Source organism: Prenolepis imparis, unplaced genomic scaffold (genome assembly GCF_030444845.1).
Source record: "Prenolepis imparis isolate NDT839.2.m4 unplaced genomic scaffold, iyPreImpa1.0 SCAF_11, whole genome shotgun sequence".
In the NCBI taxonomy this organism is placed as follows: Eukaryota; Metazoa; Arthropoda; class Insecta; order Hymenoptera; family Formicidae; genus Prenolepis; species Prenolepis imparis.
In genome coordinates this window covers 1,862,679-1,880,495 of record NW_028141169.1, presented here as the reverse complement: position 1 = coordinate 1,880,495, position 17,817 = coordinate 1,862,679, and the positions used below count along the sequence as shown (strand labels likewise).

General features: G+C 34.2%; 1 protein-coding gene across 1 annotated transcript in view; it reads right to left on the bottom strand.

The window, feature by feature from the left end:
• Nucleotides 1-17,346, bottom strand: part of Fng (Fringe glycosyltransferase) — an 82,690-nt gene extending 65,344 nt beyond the window's left edge. The window contains exons 1-4 of the mRNA XM_083050495.1: nt 16,336-17,346; nt 15,324-15,563; nt 7,704-7,752; nt 3,844-3,946 (exon numbers count right to left, since the gene is read on the bottom strand). Coding sequence (XP_082906621.1) covers nt 3,844-3,946; nt 7,704-7,752; nt 15,324-15,563; nt 16,336-16,647 — 704 coding nt within the window. The 5' untranslated portion in view covers nt 16,648-17,346. The remainder of the gene's footprint in view (nt 1-3,843; nt 3,947-7,703; nt 7,753-15,323; nt 15,564-16,335) is intronic.
• Between the last annotated feature and the right edge of the window lie 471 nt (nt 17,347-17,817).

Sequence of the window (17,817 nt, the reverse complement as noted above, 5' to 3'; positions counted from 1 at the left end):
TACTTTTTTTCATTTTTACGAAGAATTATTATCCACAATTTGTGATTATTTTATATCCAGTTTTTTCTTTCATGTATAAAAAATAATTACCATCATTTCTAATTCTTCTTTATGCGGCGTATGCAAAAGAGAAAAAAATAAACCCTAGGCTAGAAAGACAACAGAGATAGGGTTCCCGTAGAAGCGAAGGAAGGTGGTTAACGACGGAAAGAGCAATAAGAAGCATAGCAAAGCCCGCATGTGACATTCGAGACACTTTTTCTCTATCCCTGGCTATCTCCTGTCATCCTCTCGATGCTCTCTCGAAAGGCTTCGGCTGGTAAGAAGGAGGAAGAGAAAGAGATTGAATCGTCTCCTCCTGACCAGCTGGTACCACTTCTCTCCGTCTTTAATCTCTCCCCGCCTGTCTCGTCTTCACGACATAGGAACGAGAGCTCCGACGAGAGACAACTCACCTTCCTTTCCTTTTCTTCCTCTTCTCTCTTTCGTCGTTTTCGTACACCACAGATCGCGGCGCATTGTAAACTTTTTGAAAGAACACAAAAGGATGTTCTTTCTGCGAACTACTATGAAGTGGTCTAAGAGCACCATGAAGAATACGTATTCATTCACGAAAAAAATGATATTAACTGCTTTAAAAGAACATTCCTATATATTTCAATTTTCGATGACTAATGTCAACGAGTTATACGATGATATATGATGCATAAGATATTACATAAGATACATTTTCCTACATTTTCACACAGAGAGAATTTTCTCTTAAAATTTATCCTGAAAATCATGATAATCGTGCGACAATATGGTAGGGAAAGAATTTTTCTTATTAATATTTATCACAATAAAAATAATAATATCTATTACAATAATATATACAGTATGTTTGATTAACTTTGCTATGCAGTTTAGTAAAATTATTCAAATATGTTTTATATTTTATTGTGATAAATATTAATCAGAGAAATTCTCATAAAATTTTTTCCATACCATATTGTCCCACGATTACCATGATTTTCAGGAAAATTCTAAGAGGAAATTCTCTCAGTGCAGAAATCGCTTAAATGTGAAAATGTGTATGTAACACAAAAAAAAGGATTATTTAAATATTAAATGATTAAAACAATTTGCCGCGAGATATAAACGACGCATTGTACTGGGAAATCAGTAGGCTAATTTCCCATAACAATCCGTCGTCGGTACTTAGACCGCTTGTTTAGGCAGCCGCTGAAACAAGTAAACCAGAAGGAAGGCAAGCATACGATGATGTACGAAAATGTTATACATACTAAAGAGATCAAAAAGACGAGGTCTTCCGTTTTATAATCGCAGCGAAACTTAAAAACATCTATAAAACCGTATAAAGAAAACTTAATACTTTATTGTGGTAATACTCTCTCTCACAATCAGATGTCTAACACGTGTAATGCAAAAGCTTACACACGAAAAATAAATATCGTGCTAATTATATCCTGCTATACTTGAAGAACTTTTTCAAGACATATCGCACATTCAAAGCAATGAGAAAAAGCGGAAAAATATGTTGCATCTCTGGATTTTTCTCGCTTTAAAACTTTCAGCAACGCGCACGGATAAATCGTATAAAGAAAAGAAAGATGTTTCCCCCCAAAAATGAAAGGAGACGCCGACTGTGATTCGGGGCTACGTTAATTGGTTTGCGACGAGTCATCTGACGACGGCGATGTTTTTCTAAGCGCTACCACTCTGCTATAGAGATAATATTTTGACGATGCTTCGCGCACTACGTTAGTGGGCGTTTAGGCCACCTTATGCAAACACGAATTTCCGACGGTCAAGTCGCAGCAATAACACTTGGTTCGCAAACAACGCGGAAGTACCCGGGGCAGGTTACCAAAGTTGGCCGTATATCTATACGTATAGTCGCGTTTACCGTCACGAAAAAAAATCGTCCTCTTTTTTTCGGCGGCTGCCACTTTCTCCATTCGAAAAAACGCACCTATGCAAATCCATTAACGTCTCTTCATACCCCGAGATTGTTCGATGGGAGCGATACGCGCGTCACTTGTACATATTCGGCTTAAGAGAAAAGAAAATAAAAACGTCAAATTTTGAAAAATCTACAATGGGATAGAATCGAATATCCAATTAAAGATGCGTAAAATCTCTTATAAAGAGATTCCGCCGAAAAATAATTTAAATATTAAGAGTTCGAAAAATCAAATTTAAAAAAATTATATTTAGTATTGAAAATATAAAAAATCGTATGGAATAAAAGACTAAATTAAAAAATGCAGAAAATATTGTTAAATAAATTTTAAATCATTCCATAATCTTTTTAAATGACACGAAAGTAATGTAATTTCAAAATATAATTAAATTTCTGGATACTCGTGCGAACATTAGTGAAAACGAGAGAAACTTTGAAATTATTATACTATAGATTTTACGAAGAGAGATCTACCGAGTTATATCACAATCGAAAAAAGAAAAGAGAAATTCTCAGATTCGATAGCGAATTAATGCAAATTGTTCGATTCATATTGAGTTTGATCCCATTCCTATCGAACCATGAGTAAAACAACTACGATAATATATGTATATACTTATATAAAATACATATAATATTAAATATCTATATTTATTTAAATATATATATATTTCATAAGAATAATTTAATACTCTCTCATCAATAATACCTATTTATCCGCTCGCGTGTAATCTCGGACATGGAACTGTCAATGTTCATCAATTATTTACCATATGTGGACGTGTATATATAGCTCGCGAATATAGAATCAGATCCATCCTATTGGACGGATATCGGATAATATCGACGTCCGATCGAACCGGTAATGGTGACCCGGACGCCTATTCGAGGAAGAGATACGCGTGTGGCATCGGATAACCTCGACGTCGGATAAAGCCCATCTTCACCGGAGGTTTATTTATTTGTCCGGATGGCGATATGGGCGGGTGTATTTACGGCTTATCGGATCACCCGGCCGCGTTCAAGATCGGATGATAGTTTCGAGAACAGTTTGCGACAATGCTATCCTTTCTCACGTGCGCGACATCATTGCGTAAATAATCTTATTAGAATGCTAGTGCTGGGATATACGAGCGAAATAAAATGCAAAAGCGAATGTAAACGTGATTGCGAACATTCTTACTTTATATATAGTTTTCATCCTTTAATGGGGGAAAGGAAAAAAAAAGCGTACTAATCCGTAAATATTGGCGCACTGTACAGATGCGCGAATTAAAGATTTTCCTGAATCTTCAAACGCGCGAAAAGAAATATAAATCTTAATAAACAAGACGAGCACGCCGGGGCGATATAAAGAACACGTAAAAAAAATCAACCTGTTGCGCCCTTCGGCGAGGCCGACGAAAGCGTTCATGCTAATTAAACGAATAATTTCTATCTGACAAAAAAGTGACATTCCAAGAGCATCGCTGCGAGAATGCCATATCGGTATGTTTGAAGAATCCATACGCGATTATATTGATTATAATGTATCGGAGAATTAACGAAATTAACTTTAATCATATTTTACTATTTTTCATAAAATCCACATATATACAATTCGTTAGAAATATACTTTCACACGCACAATTATAAGACAAATTATTGCTATATTTATCACATTTTTAATATTTAGAAGAACGAAAAAAACGCTATAATATTCAGCCGATATCGATCGTTAAATATTATTTGCTGTGTGTGAATGTATATATGGTACACGATTTGTATTTGTAATTTTTAATTTGTATATATAATCCTACACATATTATAGGATTAAAATCTTTTCAGCATCAATAGTAATAGGCAGGTAATTTTTTCAGATTGAAAATGGTACTCACTTTCGGCCGCTGTCGAGAAATCTGTCGAATTCCACAGACATTTTGCAGCAAAGAGCCCGCCGATTGTGCGAGGACGAGCACTTGGTGTTGATCATGTGGCCATCTGAAAGCAAAGGGAAGAGAGATGAATGTAGGGTGGGCGTGCAATTAATTAAGAGGTTAATAATTATCCTCGTGAGCCGCTGCTACGGCGATCTAATTAATTCGGGCTAATGGTTCTCGCTTCTTCAGAAGCACTATCATCTTTTCGAGGGTGTATCGCGATGCTACATACACATACATATATAAAGTATATGTAAATCCTTTGTAAATCCATCGATAGCATAAGTCGGAGATAATTACCTTAATTTAAATTAAATTGGACAAAAGGAAAGAGAAAACGCAAAATAAAAATTTGTCAAAGAAATTTTGTTATCAAAGACTATTAAATTATACAAGTATTTTAAAGTTTAGAGATTAATTTATTTATTAGATGATTAGTGTATTCGCGGAACTTATTACTATTTTATTCTATTTTTGCTTATTATTATATTAAATATTTGATTCGATTGTTTTACTACGCGTTTTTAATTCGAACTATAATATATTTAAATAGTCGAAAATTCGAGTGATAAATAACCGGATGAAATATATTTATCTCGAAGTATTGCCGAAATTTTACGTAGAGTGACATATACATACGCGGAATATTAAATTATTTTAAAATAATCAATCGCGCGAGCTGATAATTGCTAATTGCTAATAATTAAACAAAATGATTGCATTTCGCATGATAATACAATATATAAAGCGGACTACCTTCCCACTCGAGTCTCGCTGCGTGAATGACAACAAAGCTGTGGAATGTAGCGTGCAGATTATGTTCACCCCTCATCAGCGCGCCAATTATGTCCCTCCCCAATCGCGCGTAAAATATTTCGACGAATTTTATCAATAACATAGTATTCGGTTTTGGTGTCGTCTAGCGAGCTATTGTTGACATGATGACGTGCTTCGGCTTTGTTGTCATTCTCGTGCCGATAACTCGAACAGGAAAATAGTAATGCGAGATGCTCCATCGATTTCTTTTTCTAAACGAGATCGCGATTAATATCGGAAAACTATTTGCTATGATAATATAATTGAAGTAATTGACTTCTAAAATTAATGTGTAATTATACATATACATATATCGCGTTTCAAAGTGCATTTTTCGCGTAATTTATTCATTTAATCAAATAAATTTTGAAATGACAGAAACGTAAATTATAATATCGTTTCGTTGTAATCTTTATACGGACAATAATTTTTTTGTAAAGATATTTATAGAATCAAATTGTATATAATCTTATTAATTATTGTGAAGATCGCAAGATATGCATATATCACAAAATATATACAATTTAATATAAATATTATGTAGATATATATAATATTAATTATGTAAGTACACAAATCTCTATTTTTCTCTTATCTACTAAAATTAAAAAGTTTGAAAGATTGCACTGTATATTTCACAATGTAATTAACTCGCGAATGAAAAGCACTAGCAAAAATTAGAATTTCTATATAAATAACTGTTCCCGAAAAGTCATTACGCGAGATCTCCAGCGTGCGATGTTGTCAGCAACATCCCACAACTGGGTGAACCGCAAAGGGTGGATCGAGTTGGAGTCAGGTAGAAACGGTAATGAGAAATGGCCGATGCGGAGGTGCAAACCGGTGCAGAGCGCGTGGTGAGGTCAAATGTCGGACGGTGCCCGAGGGTTCGCGTGCTCATCCCTCCTCTTGCGTTCTTCCGCACCCGATATTATCCTTCTCAGAACTCGTGTCCACCCACGCTCCTGCCTCCGCTCGTGACTAATGCGTCGTCCGAGTTATGAGCGAGGTATGAAATAATGCCGAGCTTTATTAAGGGGCGCCCATACACGCCATAATAATCCGCGCGAATTTCGTCATCTTTTCCAACACGCGAGGGGATTATCATACTCCTGTATTCGTCATTTAAATGAACTTTTAATATCGTCTTATTTACGAGGAGGATCCCGTGATCGAAATACATTCTCTTTGCAATTTCTTTCTCTTTTTTTTTTTGTCTGTTTTATATCCTACGTTCGGACAATACGTGCCCAAAAATGACCGAAACAACGCGAACGAAAACTTGCCTCTCACTTCGTAATATTATTCGTTCCCGATGCATCTTTCCGCCCTTCGTCGGCCGTTTCTCATCATCGGCTCTCTCCGCCTGCTCGTCATTTGCATCCGCGCCCGAGGGTGCAATTGAGATGCATTCTATATAGTAGGCTGGCAATGATATTACCGGTTAAAATTCGCCATTGCTGTTATTATCTGAGATATTTCAGTTCTCTTTGAGAACTGACGTTTGAGAATACAGAAAAAAACACGATTGTAAATTTTTATCATCTCATCGAAAAAAAAACATGAAAAAGTTGCTCCAATGTTGTATCAATTAAAACAATCTGCTGTTTACAATTTTTTAAATAAAAATGTCATTAATTAAAACAATTTAACATGATTATTAATTACTGTATTTTTATAAATACATATCATATGTATTTTTTAATTAAAATATCATGTATTTATTCCAAAAACTTGCCATTAAATTCTAAATTCCCACATTCGATCGATCGATTACTCCGGATCTCTTTAGCATTTTTAAACAACTTATTTTTTATCAAAAATCGACTAGGATAAATAATGAAATGGTTTCTAAATATAATAAATAATAAAATTATTATAGATTTAAATTTAATAAATTGGTTAAGTTTGACGAATTTATCAAATTTATTAAATTGATTTATTGATTGATAACTTAACCATTTGTTAAAAATTTATGATAGATCGTACTTTATTAAGTACAATAACAAAGCAGATAGTGGCATCACTTCTTTCGGCGCTCTCGATTCGAAAGCGCTTCCTAACAATTATCCAAATAAACTAATCCGATTCCGAACAGACGACCGAGACGTAGATGTAACTAAACTTTCGAAATGATTGATGAGCAACTTGGCTTCTACGAGCGAACAAGACGAGCTCCTGCACACGCATTCGTTTCGCCAGCAATTATCGCATAAACGAGGGCAGCCATTAAGGCCCGCTGTCGTAATTATCTGTGACTCGTATTACACGAGAGAGAAATATACATATTTGGCTCAGGTTTCTTTTATTAATATAGAACCATTTGTACGGAAACCGTTTACGTGCTTGCACATCGAAAGAGGGTTTCGTGATGTCGAGATTGTTGATCGACGAAACGAGACAATATCAACGAACAAATATAATTTTTTTTTTTTTTTTTCCGCAAAACCGACAAAGTCATAACAAACAGAATGAAATTATTATTCTGTTTGTACTGTTGCAATCGTATTGCAACGAACACGGAAAAACCGATACTTTCATGATTAATCCTCCAAGTTAATTAATTCGGGAATAATTATTTCTGAATCAATTTCAGTAATTAGCTTATTAATTTTATTATTACACCATAAATCCAGCAGGACCAAATACTAATTTTTAATATTTAATGGACAATAAGAATCGATTTATTTATTACGATATAATATCATTAAAATTAAATTTTTTAATTTAATTAAAAATTACTTTTTCTCACACACATATGCATCATATAATTTATTTTTATTCGGTTTATTTAAAAATTACTAAACACTGTAGGCGCAAAATGATTACCTCCATATTTTTTAAACTTTTGTTAAATTTTTAAACAGAATTAAAAATTGATTTCTCTAAATAAAATTTATAAAGATAACCGCGATAAGGAAATAATTAAACAATTTTACAGTATCTTTTTTGGTCATGCAAGATTTAACTGGTTTGAGAAATAACTATTGGCAAGTACTCACGAGTTTGATTTTGGAAGTACAGGTCGTCTTTATCGGTGAAGAACCAGGTCTGTAAACAGAAAGAAAAAAGAATCGTTATATTTTGATTATACGCAGTCCTTTTTCGATTCCACACCCGATGCGGCGCAATAATCATGCTCTAGCACGTACGCGCTTGATTGTTTACCACAGACTATCGAGCCAAACAACACGTAGCACGTATCGATCATAAATTTCAATCCCTTTCTTACCCCTTCAAAACGAATCGCTCCATCCGCGTCAGTAATACATAATAAATCTTATAGCCTTGAAGCACTTCGCGATACACTACTCCTTTCATTTGTATTCGCGAGACGGAATCATAAATATAGGACACGAGATAAAAACGAATATTCGATAAAAAAGAATCATGTTTAATGTTTCGACCTTGCTATAAACGCGTGCGACATCAATCTAAATGATATTTCTTTTATTTAGAAATAAATCATTAAAAGATTTATTATAATTAATCAAACAAAATTATACCTAATTAAAAGATTTTCTCATATGTTATAAATACTAAATCTACAAACGTTAAATTATAAGCAAGAAAAAAAACGCAAAATGAGAACATTTTAAGGAAAATTAGCCGTCAAATGATTTATTTCTTACGTGCGTACAGTTTCGTGTTTCGATCGTGACTAATTTATTCATAATAATAACAGCATTTTGAAGTTAACTTGTACCGCGAATATTAAATATGAAATATTATTTACATCTATAATCTCATAAAAACTCAAAATTTGTTATAGTCGTTAGATATACAAAAAGATGTTCTAAAATAAAATGCCATAAAAGAAAAAAAAAATTATAATTTATTAGAATATTATTAGAATGTTCACAGTGATTTCAATCTTTGATTAAAAATTTATTTAATTTAACCAAAATTTATTTGATTAAAAATTGTCAAATATTTACAGAGAGAAAGCAGCATATGGCAGGCATAAAACTATGATAAAATGATATACGTTCGATCAAAGATCATTCGAGTTTCATTCGTGTGTTCTATCGCATTAAAAAATTTATTTCGAAGCGCCGCGAGTTGAGACTTTCCATTTGTATCTGTCGCATCGCACACCCTTCCGTTGCATCTGGGACTCGAACATATCGCAGCGTCGTTACGTTACGATCGGCGTACACTGCACGTGTTAAAGTAGTCGCTTATTTTTAGTTCCCAAGAGTAGAGCAGTTCCCTTCAGGAAGTGAACGAGCAAGAACGACCGACGAATGTGAGATGGTGCTCCAGACGTCAGAAGCATTGTCCCAATGATTTTTACGCGACGATATCTCGCACCGGTCCCATAAAACGCCGGGAAAGAAAGCCGAAGAAAATTTCAAGAGAAAACACGCGTGATTGTTAGCTTCTCGCAATTTCACTGTAATTTTATTATAAAATTGCCGCTTTCTCTCCGCTCGAATTGTATATTGACAAAATTTCGTAAGAATTTAGACGCAATTGCAGTGTTACATATTAATTATCCCGATGTTTTGCGTCGACTGACATTGAATCACGAGTTGCTCGTTCTATTTTAATCAAAAAATGGAATTTAAACGTGTGTTTCAACTGTACGAGACATTAAATAAATCGCACGCGATCTAGTCTGTGACATAGTTTTTAAATGCAAATTTAATAGATTGCCTAGCAACAATATGTATATTTTAGGACTAATGAATTACGCTTGCGCATTTCGATAAATTCGCCGGCATTTTCGAATTATAGCGGATATCCGGAGGTGCAATGAACGTAAAAATAGCGCGAGTAAGAAGACACTACAATTGTGACGCGTTTATCTGAGGCATGCGGATAGAGAAAAAAGAGAGAGAGAGAGAGAGAGAGAAATTGAAAAACTCGTCAGCGTTCCCAGAAAGAACATGAATATCCGGTATAACGAATAAACGTCGTGTACAAAAATAAGAGGCGAGTGTATCGCGATGACGTCAGTGGCACCGGCGTCGCATTACATCGATATAATTGCATTAATCTCGCACGTACGTCCTGCTTAAAAGAGCCGTCATCAAGCTGATCTTCGGGCTTTTCGCGGGAATTCGTTAAGCCGTCCCGAGTGTGTCGGTCATTTCGCTCCTAAGTTATATCAAGTACGATACTCGGCATTTATGGATGTATAAGGAGCGTAGAGCCGTATTAAGTCTCGCTCGTTACGTTTAATTAAACGAGACAAATTCGTCTTATAGTGTGAAAGAAACTTGACCATTCTATGTGAAACACAAACATCGCCTACTGTCAAATTCCAAAATGGAACAAGTCATTTTTTTAAATATGTAATAAATTATATACACATGTATATATAATTAAATTTTAAAGACAAATCGTCTCTAAAACTTGAAATATGTTTTATTAAAAAGTTTTGATAATGAAATAAATATTAGTTCGATCAATAAAATGACAATGTTTGATAAAATGTGACTGCAACTTCCGACTCAATGCAAAACGAAAAATTTCAAAAGACTTTATATGTAATAAAAAATGTAATTAATTATAGAATTTTAAAACATTTAATTAATAGATGCTATTAAAATACGTGCTACAAAATTGCTATATTCTAAGATACCTCATTAAGATTCTCCACAAATAAATATAAGTAAATCAAATCAAATAAAAAATCGAATACACAAATATTTAAAAAATTGCTATAAAAATATATATATATATATATATATAGGTATTTCTTTGTTGATTTTTATTCTTTCAAGTCTCAATGTGTGAATTATCCGAATTTTTTTTGACATACAAATTCAGTAATCTTCAATTAGAAAAGATTGAATAAATTTCGATGTGCGATTATATCGCATCAATCGGGTCAATTGCAAATCGCAACAAACAGCGGCTCATCACCGAACATATAAAAGCAATGTAAATTAAGAGGAAATAATTTGCAGTGAATTCTCATTGGTGCTCCGCATCGCGCCGTGCGAAATTGTGTCGGACCTTTTGAGACTTGCTTAAATAACCGAATAATCAACCAATTATCCGAAGCCAGTTCCGACTGATGGAGAACAGCCTTCGTCAATTGGGGATTGCAGTATCGGCCGAGTCATTCTAAGTAACGACATCAGACTTTGACCCGCGATTGACCGTCGAGATTTTCAAGGGGTTCTTTTTATGAATCACGAAAATTTGTACCTAGAAATGTGTATCTACACCTCCGTTTTATGACACGATAATCGAACGGCATGACTATCGAATTTAAAGAAAAGCATAATAAAAGATTCCGTCGAATTGTGAATCTTAATAATGGCTTGAAACAGAGTTTGAGACTTCAAAGAAAAAAAAAAAACTACTAAGCGTAAAATTACTTTAGTAAGATTCTAAAGAAAGATTTCTTCGTAAATCATACTTTTAAAATGTAATTTTAAAAATAGCAAAAGTTGATCTATTATGAAATTTTTCCAACAAATTATTAAAATGTTTAATAACAAAGATTACAATATAGAGATGGTCAAATATAATGTCATTAGAATTTAAATTTAAAATTTTAGAACAGTCCACTACAAAGAAATGTTCGTGAGTAAATTATTGTTATAGCTATATATGCGTAATCTCTGCTAACATTATAAAAGGGATATTATAATGAGACATAAACCCCAAAATATATATTGCATTCGCATTTTCTAGGCAGATCTCGAGAGGGAGGCAATTTAAGTAAGTCGAGTGACTATTAAACGACTTGACCCTATTATATGCCACATAAAATAGCGGGCACGTATAAGAACAAGAAAAGAAATAGGTGGCGAGATGTATAAATGTGGCCATTAAAGGCCATTAACAGCGCCGTAAGGTAAGGTAGTAGCCGAGGGGAGAAAGACGAATATAGGGATTGTGCCAACAGTAAATGCGCAATAAATGTTCCTCCTCAATGGAGCGCATTATTAAAACGCGTTCCTCGAGATATACGACGTATTAATAATCAAAACATTGCGACCTCTTTCGCTCACCTCTATCCAATTTGGGAGAGAAACCTAACACTTAAGCGAACTGCTATATGTATACGCGGTATTTTCTTTTTAGAGAAATTGCAGAAATTTATTTTAAAAATACAAAAAAGGGAAAAAATATAAAATAATTAAAAATGTAAAATAAATTATATTATAATTAAAAAGTCATAAATGCAAGCCTCCATTAGAAAACACTAACTAAAAGACCAGATTTTTCAATATAACTCTGAATCTTTTTTAAAGCTTCTACGATAATTTTTTTTATATATCAATATGTTATTAATTGCAATCAGATATTATCTTAGCTATTTCATGGGTTTTCTAACAAAGATAAAATATAAAATAATTTTATATTTCATTTATTCAATTTTATAATTTAAATCTGATATGTTAATTTTCTCTTTTCTACAGTTGTTTTGTTCGAAATTCACGGTACTGCTATCTATCTCACAAAGTAAGATTGTTTCGTGAAAACAAAAGAAATTTGAGAGCATCTAAAGAAACCGATCTGTATTTTCAAGACATTGGCCCGCAGATAATTTGAAACCTCAAGTGGTTAGGTTTCTAGCCGAGTCTATTATCCTCACTGCGATAAATCATCTACCGTAAAATGAATCGTGAATTTTTAATTCTGCAATAAAAAGAAATGGGCCCTTTTTAACCGTTAGATTTATTATTGATTTATGATTTTTGGTAAATATATTTCTCTAGAATATATATTTCATTAGTCATTAATATTTGAAACGCATCCAAACTTTAATTATATAAATGTAAAACTAAATCATTTCTCTTCTAAAAGTATATTTGATTCATTATGCAATTAGTTAGCTATATATATATAAATATATTTGATAAAAATGCTTTTATCAAAGTATAATCATTTCTTGTACGATATTCCATACTGCAATGACAATAAATACATCGAATCTCTGCAACAATGAACACGTGAAATGATCTCGATCATTTCGATGTTCTCGATCACTCTCGCGAACGAAAAGATCGATCGGCTGGTCGATTCACATAATCGCGGTGCATCGCTTAATTATCGAGAAAGGAACAACGAAAAGGTGAGTTGGTTGAGAATGCTCGTGGGTGGACTAAGTCGGTTAACGCGGAGGTCGTCAGGGTCGGAGGTAAATCGTGAGATCTTCCCACGAAACAGAAACCGTGCACAGCCGGACACAGACTTTTATTATTCCCATCGTCCCTTTTCTCGTTCGCGTCGCGGAAAATGCGTACCGCAAATCATGAATAACGCGGGCGTACGCGAAGAAAAAGCGTGAGATTGTCAGAAGCAAAGAATAATTGGCAATATGAAGTGAACATAAAGGCATGAAAATTACGAATTCCTTACTTAATGACATAATGAAATCCTACAATTTAATTTTTAACCCTCATTACATTTTCTATAATTTGTCGAGAAAATGTACACATAAAAAATTACACATGCCATCCATATTTTATTCAATTCATTAAAATAATTTATTCGATATTCACTAAAATATAAATTACATACATTTATTCTGGAAAAAAAAAGAAAGAGATCTTAAAAAAAAAACAAGCTTTCTTATTATATACAAATTGTATTTTTGTTTAGAGAGAAAATATGTAAAATATTAACATTTATAATAAAGTCATAAATGTAAGAATTGAATAAAAGATAGACCACATTTATTTTATATTAAAATAAAGTTAAGCCCTGATTTAAGATTATAATAATTTGAGCATAAAATAAAGGAAATTATTATATAATGTTTAAATTTGCAATTATTATAGAATCATAAATTAATAAGAGAATATATACTGTGTGTGGAGATCTTGAGATAGAGACAGTTTAGTTAAAAAAATATTCGAAAATATTGCTCCATAAAAAATATATCCGAATAAAAAAAAACCAAATAAACAAATCGAGCATGTCCTCAGAAATTTGACAAATAAAATTGAGTTAAAATATCAATGAACAATACAATGTTTCCTGTGACTGATATCTTATATATGCTTTCATTCCCTGAAGAATACAGTAGTAAAGAGAGAATCAGCTGAGAATACAGGAAATGCGTGAACTCGTGCACACAAATCCAAGTAGCAATTACCTGCAGGAACGGTATATTAACCCGGAGAAACACCAAAGGACGCGGAAGCTGCTGATGCACGAGAGTTATTTCTTTATATATCCGTTTCTTTATTCATTGTGTACCGGTGTGTGAGAACTTCTCGAGATCTCTTCATCAGTGTTAATTATCATTTGTTCAAGAAATTCATTGCCGTATCAATTCTCATAAAAACTGAATAACATAATTTCTCAAAATTCTTTGCAAAATATATATCTAAATATATCAATATTACGTGTATCCCCCCGTATATATACGCTATATATAATTTATAACTATAATTTAAATCTAAAAAACAAGCATATAATTTTACATAACTTATACGTAAGCAAAGATTATATTACATTATTATATAAAGCGACTGTAAGAGAAAAATATCAAGGAAAATAAATATTTTAATTTATTATTATTAAACTTGGTGTTTCTTTTTTTATGTAAAAACACTTTCAATCTGATTTTGTGACATCGCACAAGTCGTATTCGCGAAACATAAACTATCGTCCTTTGCTTACGGAAAGCATAGAAGGATATTTTGCAAAGAGAGAAATTGTAGAGGCAGGAAAAGTGGAACAAAAATCTCATTCCCACGGCGCGAGAGATTGTGAATTCACGTTGATCTTCCGCGACAAGATCTACTGTAAATACGCGCGAATACGCTTCGATACCCTTGGATAAGACTAAACGAATCGTATACAAAGTGTTGCCTATTCCGTTCCTCCAGAAAGCAGGGTAGATGAATCTCTCAGTGATGAAAACGCCGCAATAAGACTATACGCGCATTTATCACGCTTTAACACGATTAACCCTTATCCCGCTCGTTCGAGTTCTCTTTACATATGATAGTTTCCGAAAAATTGTTCAAGATATAATTTATTCTTATCATTGGATATATTTTATATCCGCATAAAAGTCAATACCGAATTTAGCATTATTAATGATTTAATAATCACAAGTTTAGCAAAAGCAGATATGTAAAAAACAGAAAAGTAATAATGTTGATATATATATAATTACACATTATTAATTAATAAATAGATTTAAATAGATCCACGACGACAGCGAAGTATACGATAATTCGTAAAGCAAGTAGAATTTAGCAATTAGAATTTATCCAACGTCTAATAAAGATAATTAATATATAACGCTAAAATAAAATTAATATTAATATTTATATTAATGTATATTATAATATTATATTAATATTATATATAATATTAATAATTATATATAATTATATATAATATTAATATTATAATATTAATATTAATATTAAAATTAATATTAAAATTAATATTTAATCAATTATATCGTTAATATATACGATTGTAAGAAATAAGAGATATCTCTTATACATTAGAGTAATGAACGATGTTCTTCCGAGATTCGAAGATATTATCCAGCCGGTTACGCTATATTTATAACAAGACTATCACAAGACAAGGCCGGAGCCTTGCAAGCGCAAGAAACGGAGCGACCGGGTGACGCTAATTAATCCGGGATATCGAACATTACACGGATCTAATAAGCCGAGACTCACCTGATTCTTGGCGAATTGGAACCAGGTGTCGATGATGGCCGGTAAACGCGAGTGATGATAATGTTTGGTGGTCTTTACGCTGATAAATACATCGTTGAGGTTCGTGGCGAACGGTGCCATGGTCGCCGTCGCCAACGGCGGCGTCACCGGCGACTCCTCGCTGATTAACTTCCTCGACGCCGGCACTTCCACTATCACGCTACGGCTATTCACTTCCGCCACGTTCATCTCGTCGATCCACTGCAACACAATTCACCAGATGTGTGATCAGAATGCATTCATATTTTCGACGATGCGCCGCGTTGTCACAATTGTTATCAAAATACATATATCATATATCATATATATATCATATATATATATATATATATATGTAATATATAATATATAATTATAATTATAATTATATATAATATTTTTATTATATTATAATTATTATATTATATTTATTATATATTTATTATATAATTATTATATTTATTATATTATATATTATAATTATAATTATATATTAATTATAAGTATATAATGTATATATGTATATATTATATATTAAAATATGTATGGCAATCATATTGTCAAAATATTAAGTAGATTTCTCGTAGATATTCATATTATCAAATTTTTACGTATATTACAGAATATTAATTACAAACGTGTTGAATATAACTTATTTCCCCCTGTATATATAGGGCATGTTCCGATATATTACTGCCAGTACTGAAAATCTATAGGTTACGTTACGTATATTATATATTTTCAGTACTGACAGTAATATATCGGAACATGGGGATAGATTAGAACATAACTTGTTTTCAGATGCGAGATGTTGATTAGCGCAAACTGCAAATAAAATCACAGTATGTGCAGGCCAAGAATGACGATCACAGTGTGACACAGAGTATCATTCTATCTTTGTTGTTCACTGGTATTGAAAGAAGATAGAACGATACACTGTGTCACCCTGTGTCCTCGTTGGAAAGCTGCGGATGACGAGGATTGCTCGAATTACCTGGCGCGCCGCGACAGCTTGGTAGAGGAGGATCGTGGCGTAGGCGGTAGCGATGACGAGCGCTAACGTCTGCAGGCCGCGTCTCGTCGGCAGACCTCGTGGCATCATGCCGGCAGCAACGTGTCCGGCGCCGACGACGTCGGCGGCGGCGACGAGCGGCGTGCGAGCCTGAGGGCTGCTAACGGACTTGCAGGCCCACCCTTGTCCCACCGACACCGCGAGATCCAGGCATCTAGCCTCGAGATTCATCGACGACCGCGCCGTTACATCACTATCACCGTTTCGTCTGGCGGAGGAAAACACGCGTACCATAACACGCCGCCAACTGCTTCCTCTCGACTGTCAACCTGTCACTTTGCCAATTTTTCCCGCCAATTTGACGTCGCGACGCAGAATACACTCGAATTTCCGAAGCTCCTCGATTGTCCCCCGTCAATCATATTCGCGCACGATCGCGAATCCGTTGGCGCGACACGTCATTTCGTATCGATTGATCTCGTATCGATTGTACGTCGCACTCGCACTTACGCCACTTTGCGCGAACGAATGTTCGATGAAAGTATCGAACCTCGCGGCGACGTCATTCGACGCTGACGTCTCGCGACACACTTCATTTCGTAGCGACTTGGAGCGCTTTGTGAAAAGATCGAACTTTTATCGGTTCTTCTAAAAAAGTTTCAACAACGGAACGACTTTTCGCGACATCGTATTATAAAAAAAAGAGGGAGGAAACGCATCTCGATAACGTACACAACTCACGCACACGCACTCGCACTCGTCAGATATCCAGATTCGCGCGCGTCATTTTACATTTCCCCGGACGCACCCAACTATCGAATCGGAATGCGTCGCGTGCGCGAACGACGAGTCATCCGCTTCGCGTTTCATCGAAATCGCAAATTGTCTGTACGACTGTCGAGCTGTCAACCCTTGGAGAGTAACAGGTTGCGACGGCGTGACGCGAAACGCAATTCCAGTCTCACACCGGCACGAATATCCCCTGTTACCCGGCGCGCGACGCTACGACGACTGATCACATGAGCCGTTGCCGTGACTACGCTGTAAACATCGCCATAGCAGGCACGCCGGTTAGTGAGAAGGGGGAGAGGAGTGGTGCCAACATCCGCGGGAGAGGGGATAGATCGCGAGAATATACGTGTTTTTTGTTTTTTCAAACAACACGCGATTGAGGAACGACTTGTACGAACGTTTCGAACAAAAATATATGTGTATCTTGGTTTATAAGAATATTGAAAAATGTATATGCATATATTATATGCTATATTACATGGTATATTTCTCTAAGATTTATATCGCTAAATGAATCGCCTCGTGAAGAATTAATAACACTCCAATTATTTATTAAATATTTTTTTTTTAAATCTATGTTGCTTTTTTCCTCTTATGCATTTTGCGAATTAATTAAAGTGATTACTGAAGCTTAGAAGCAGTTTTGAAAAGAGGAAGCTTTAACGAAAACGT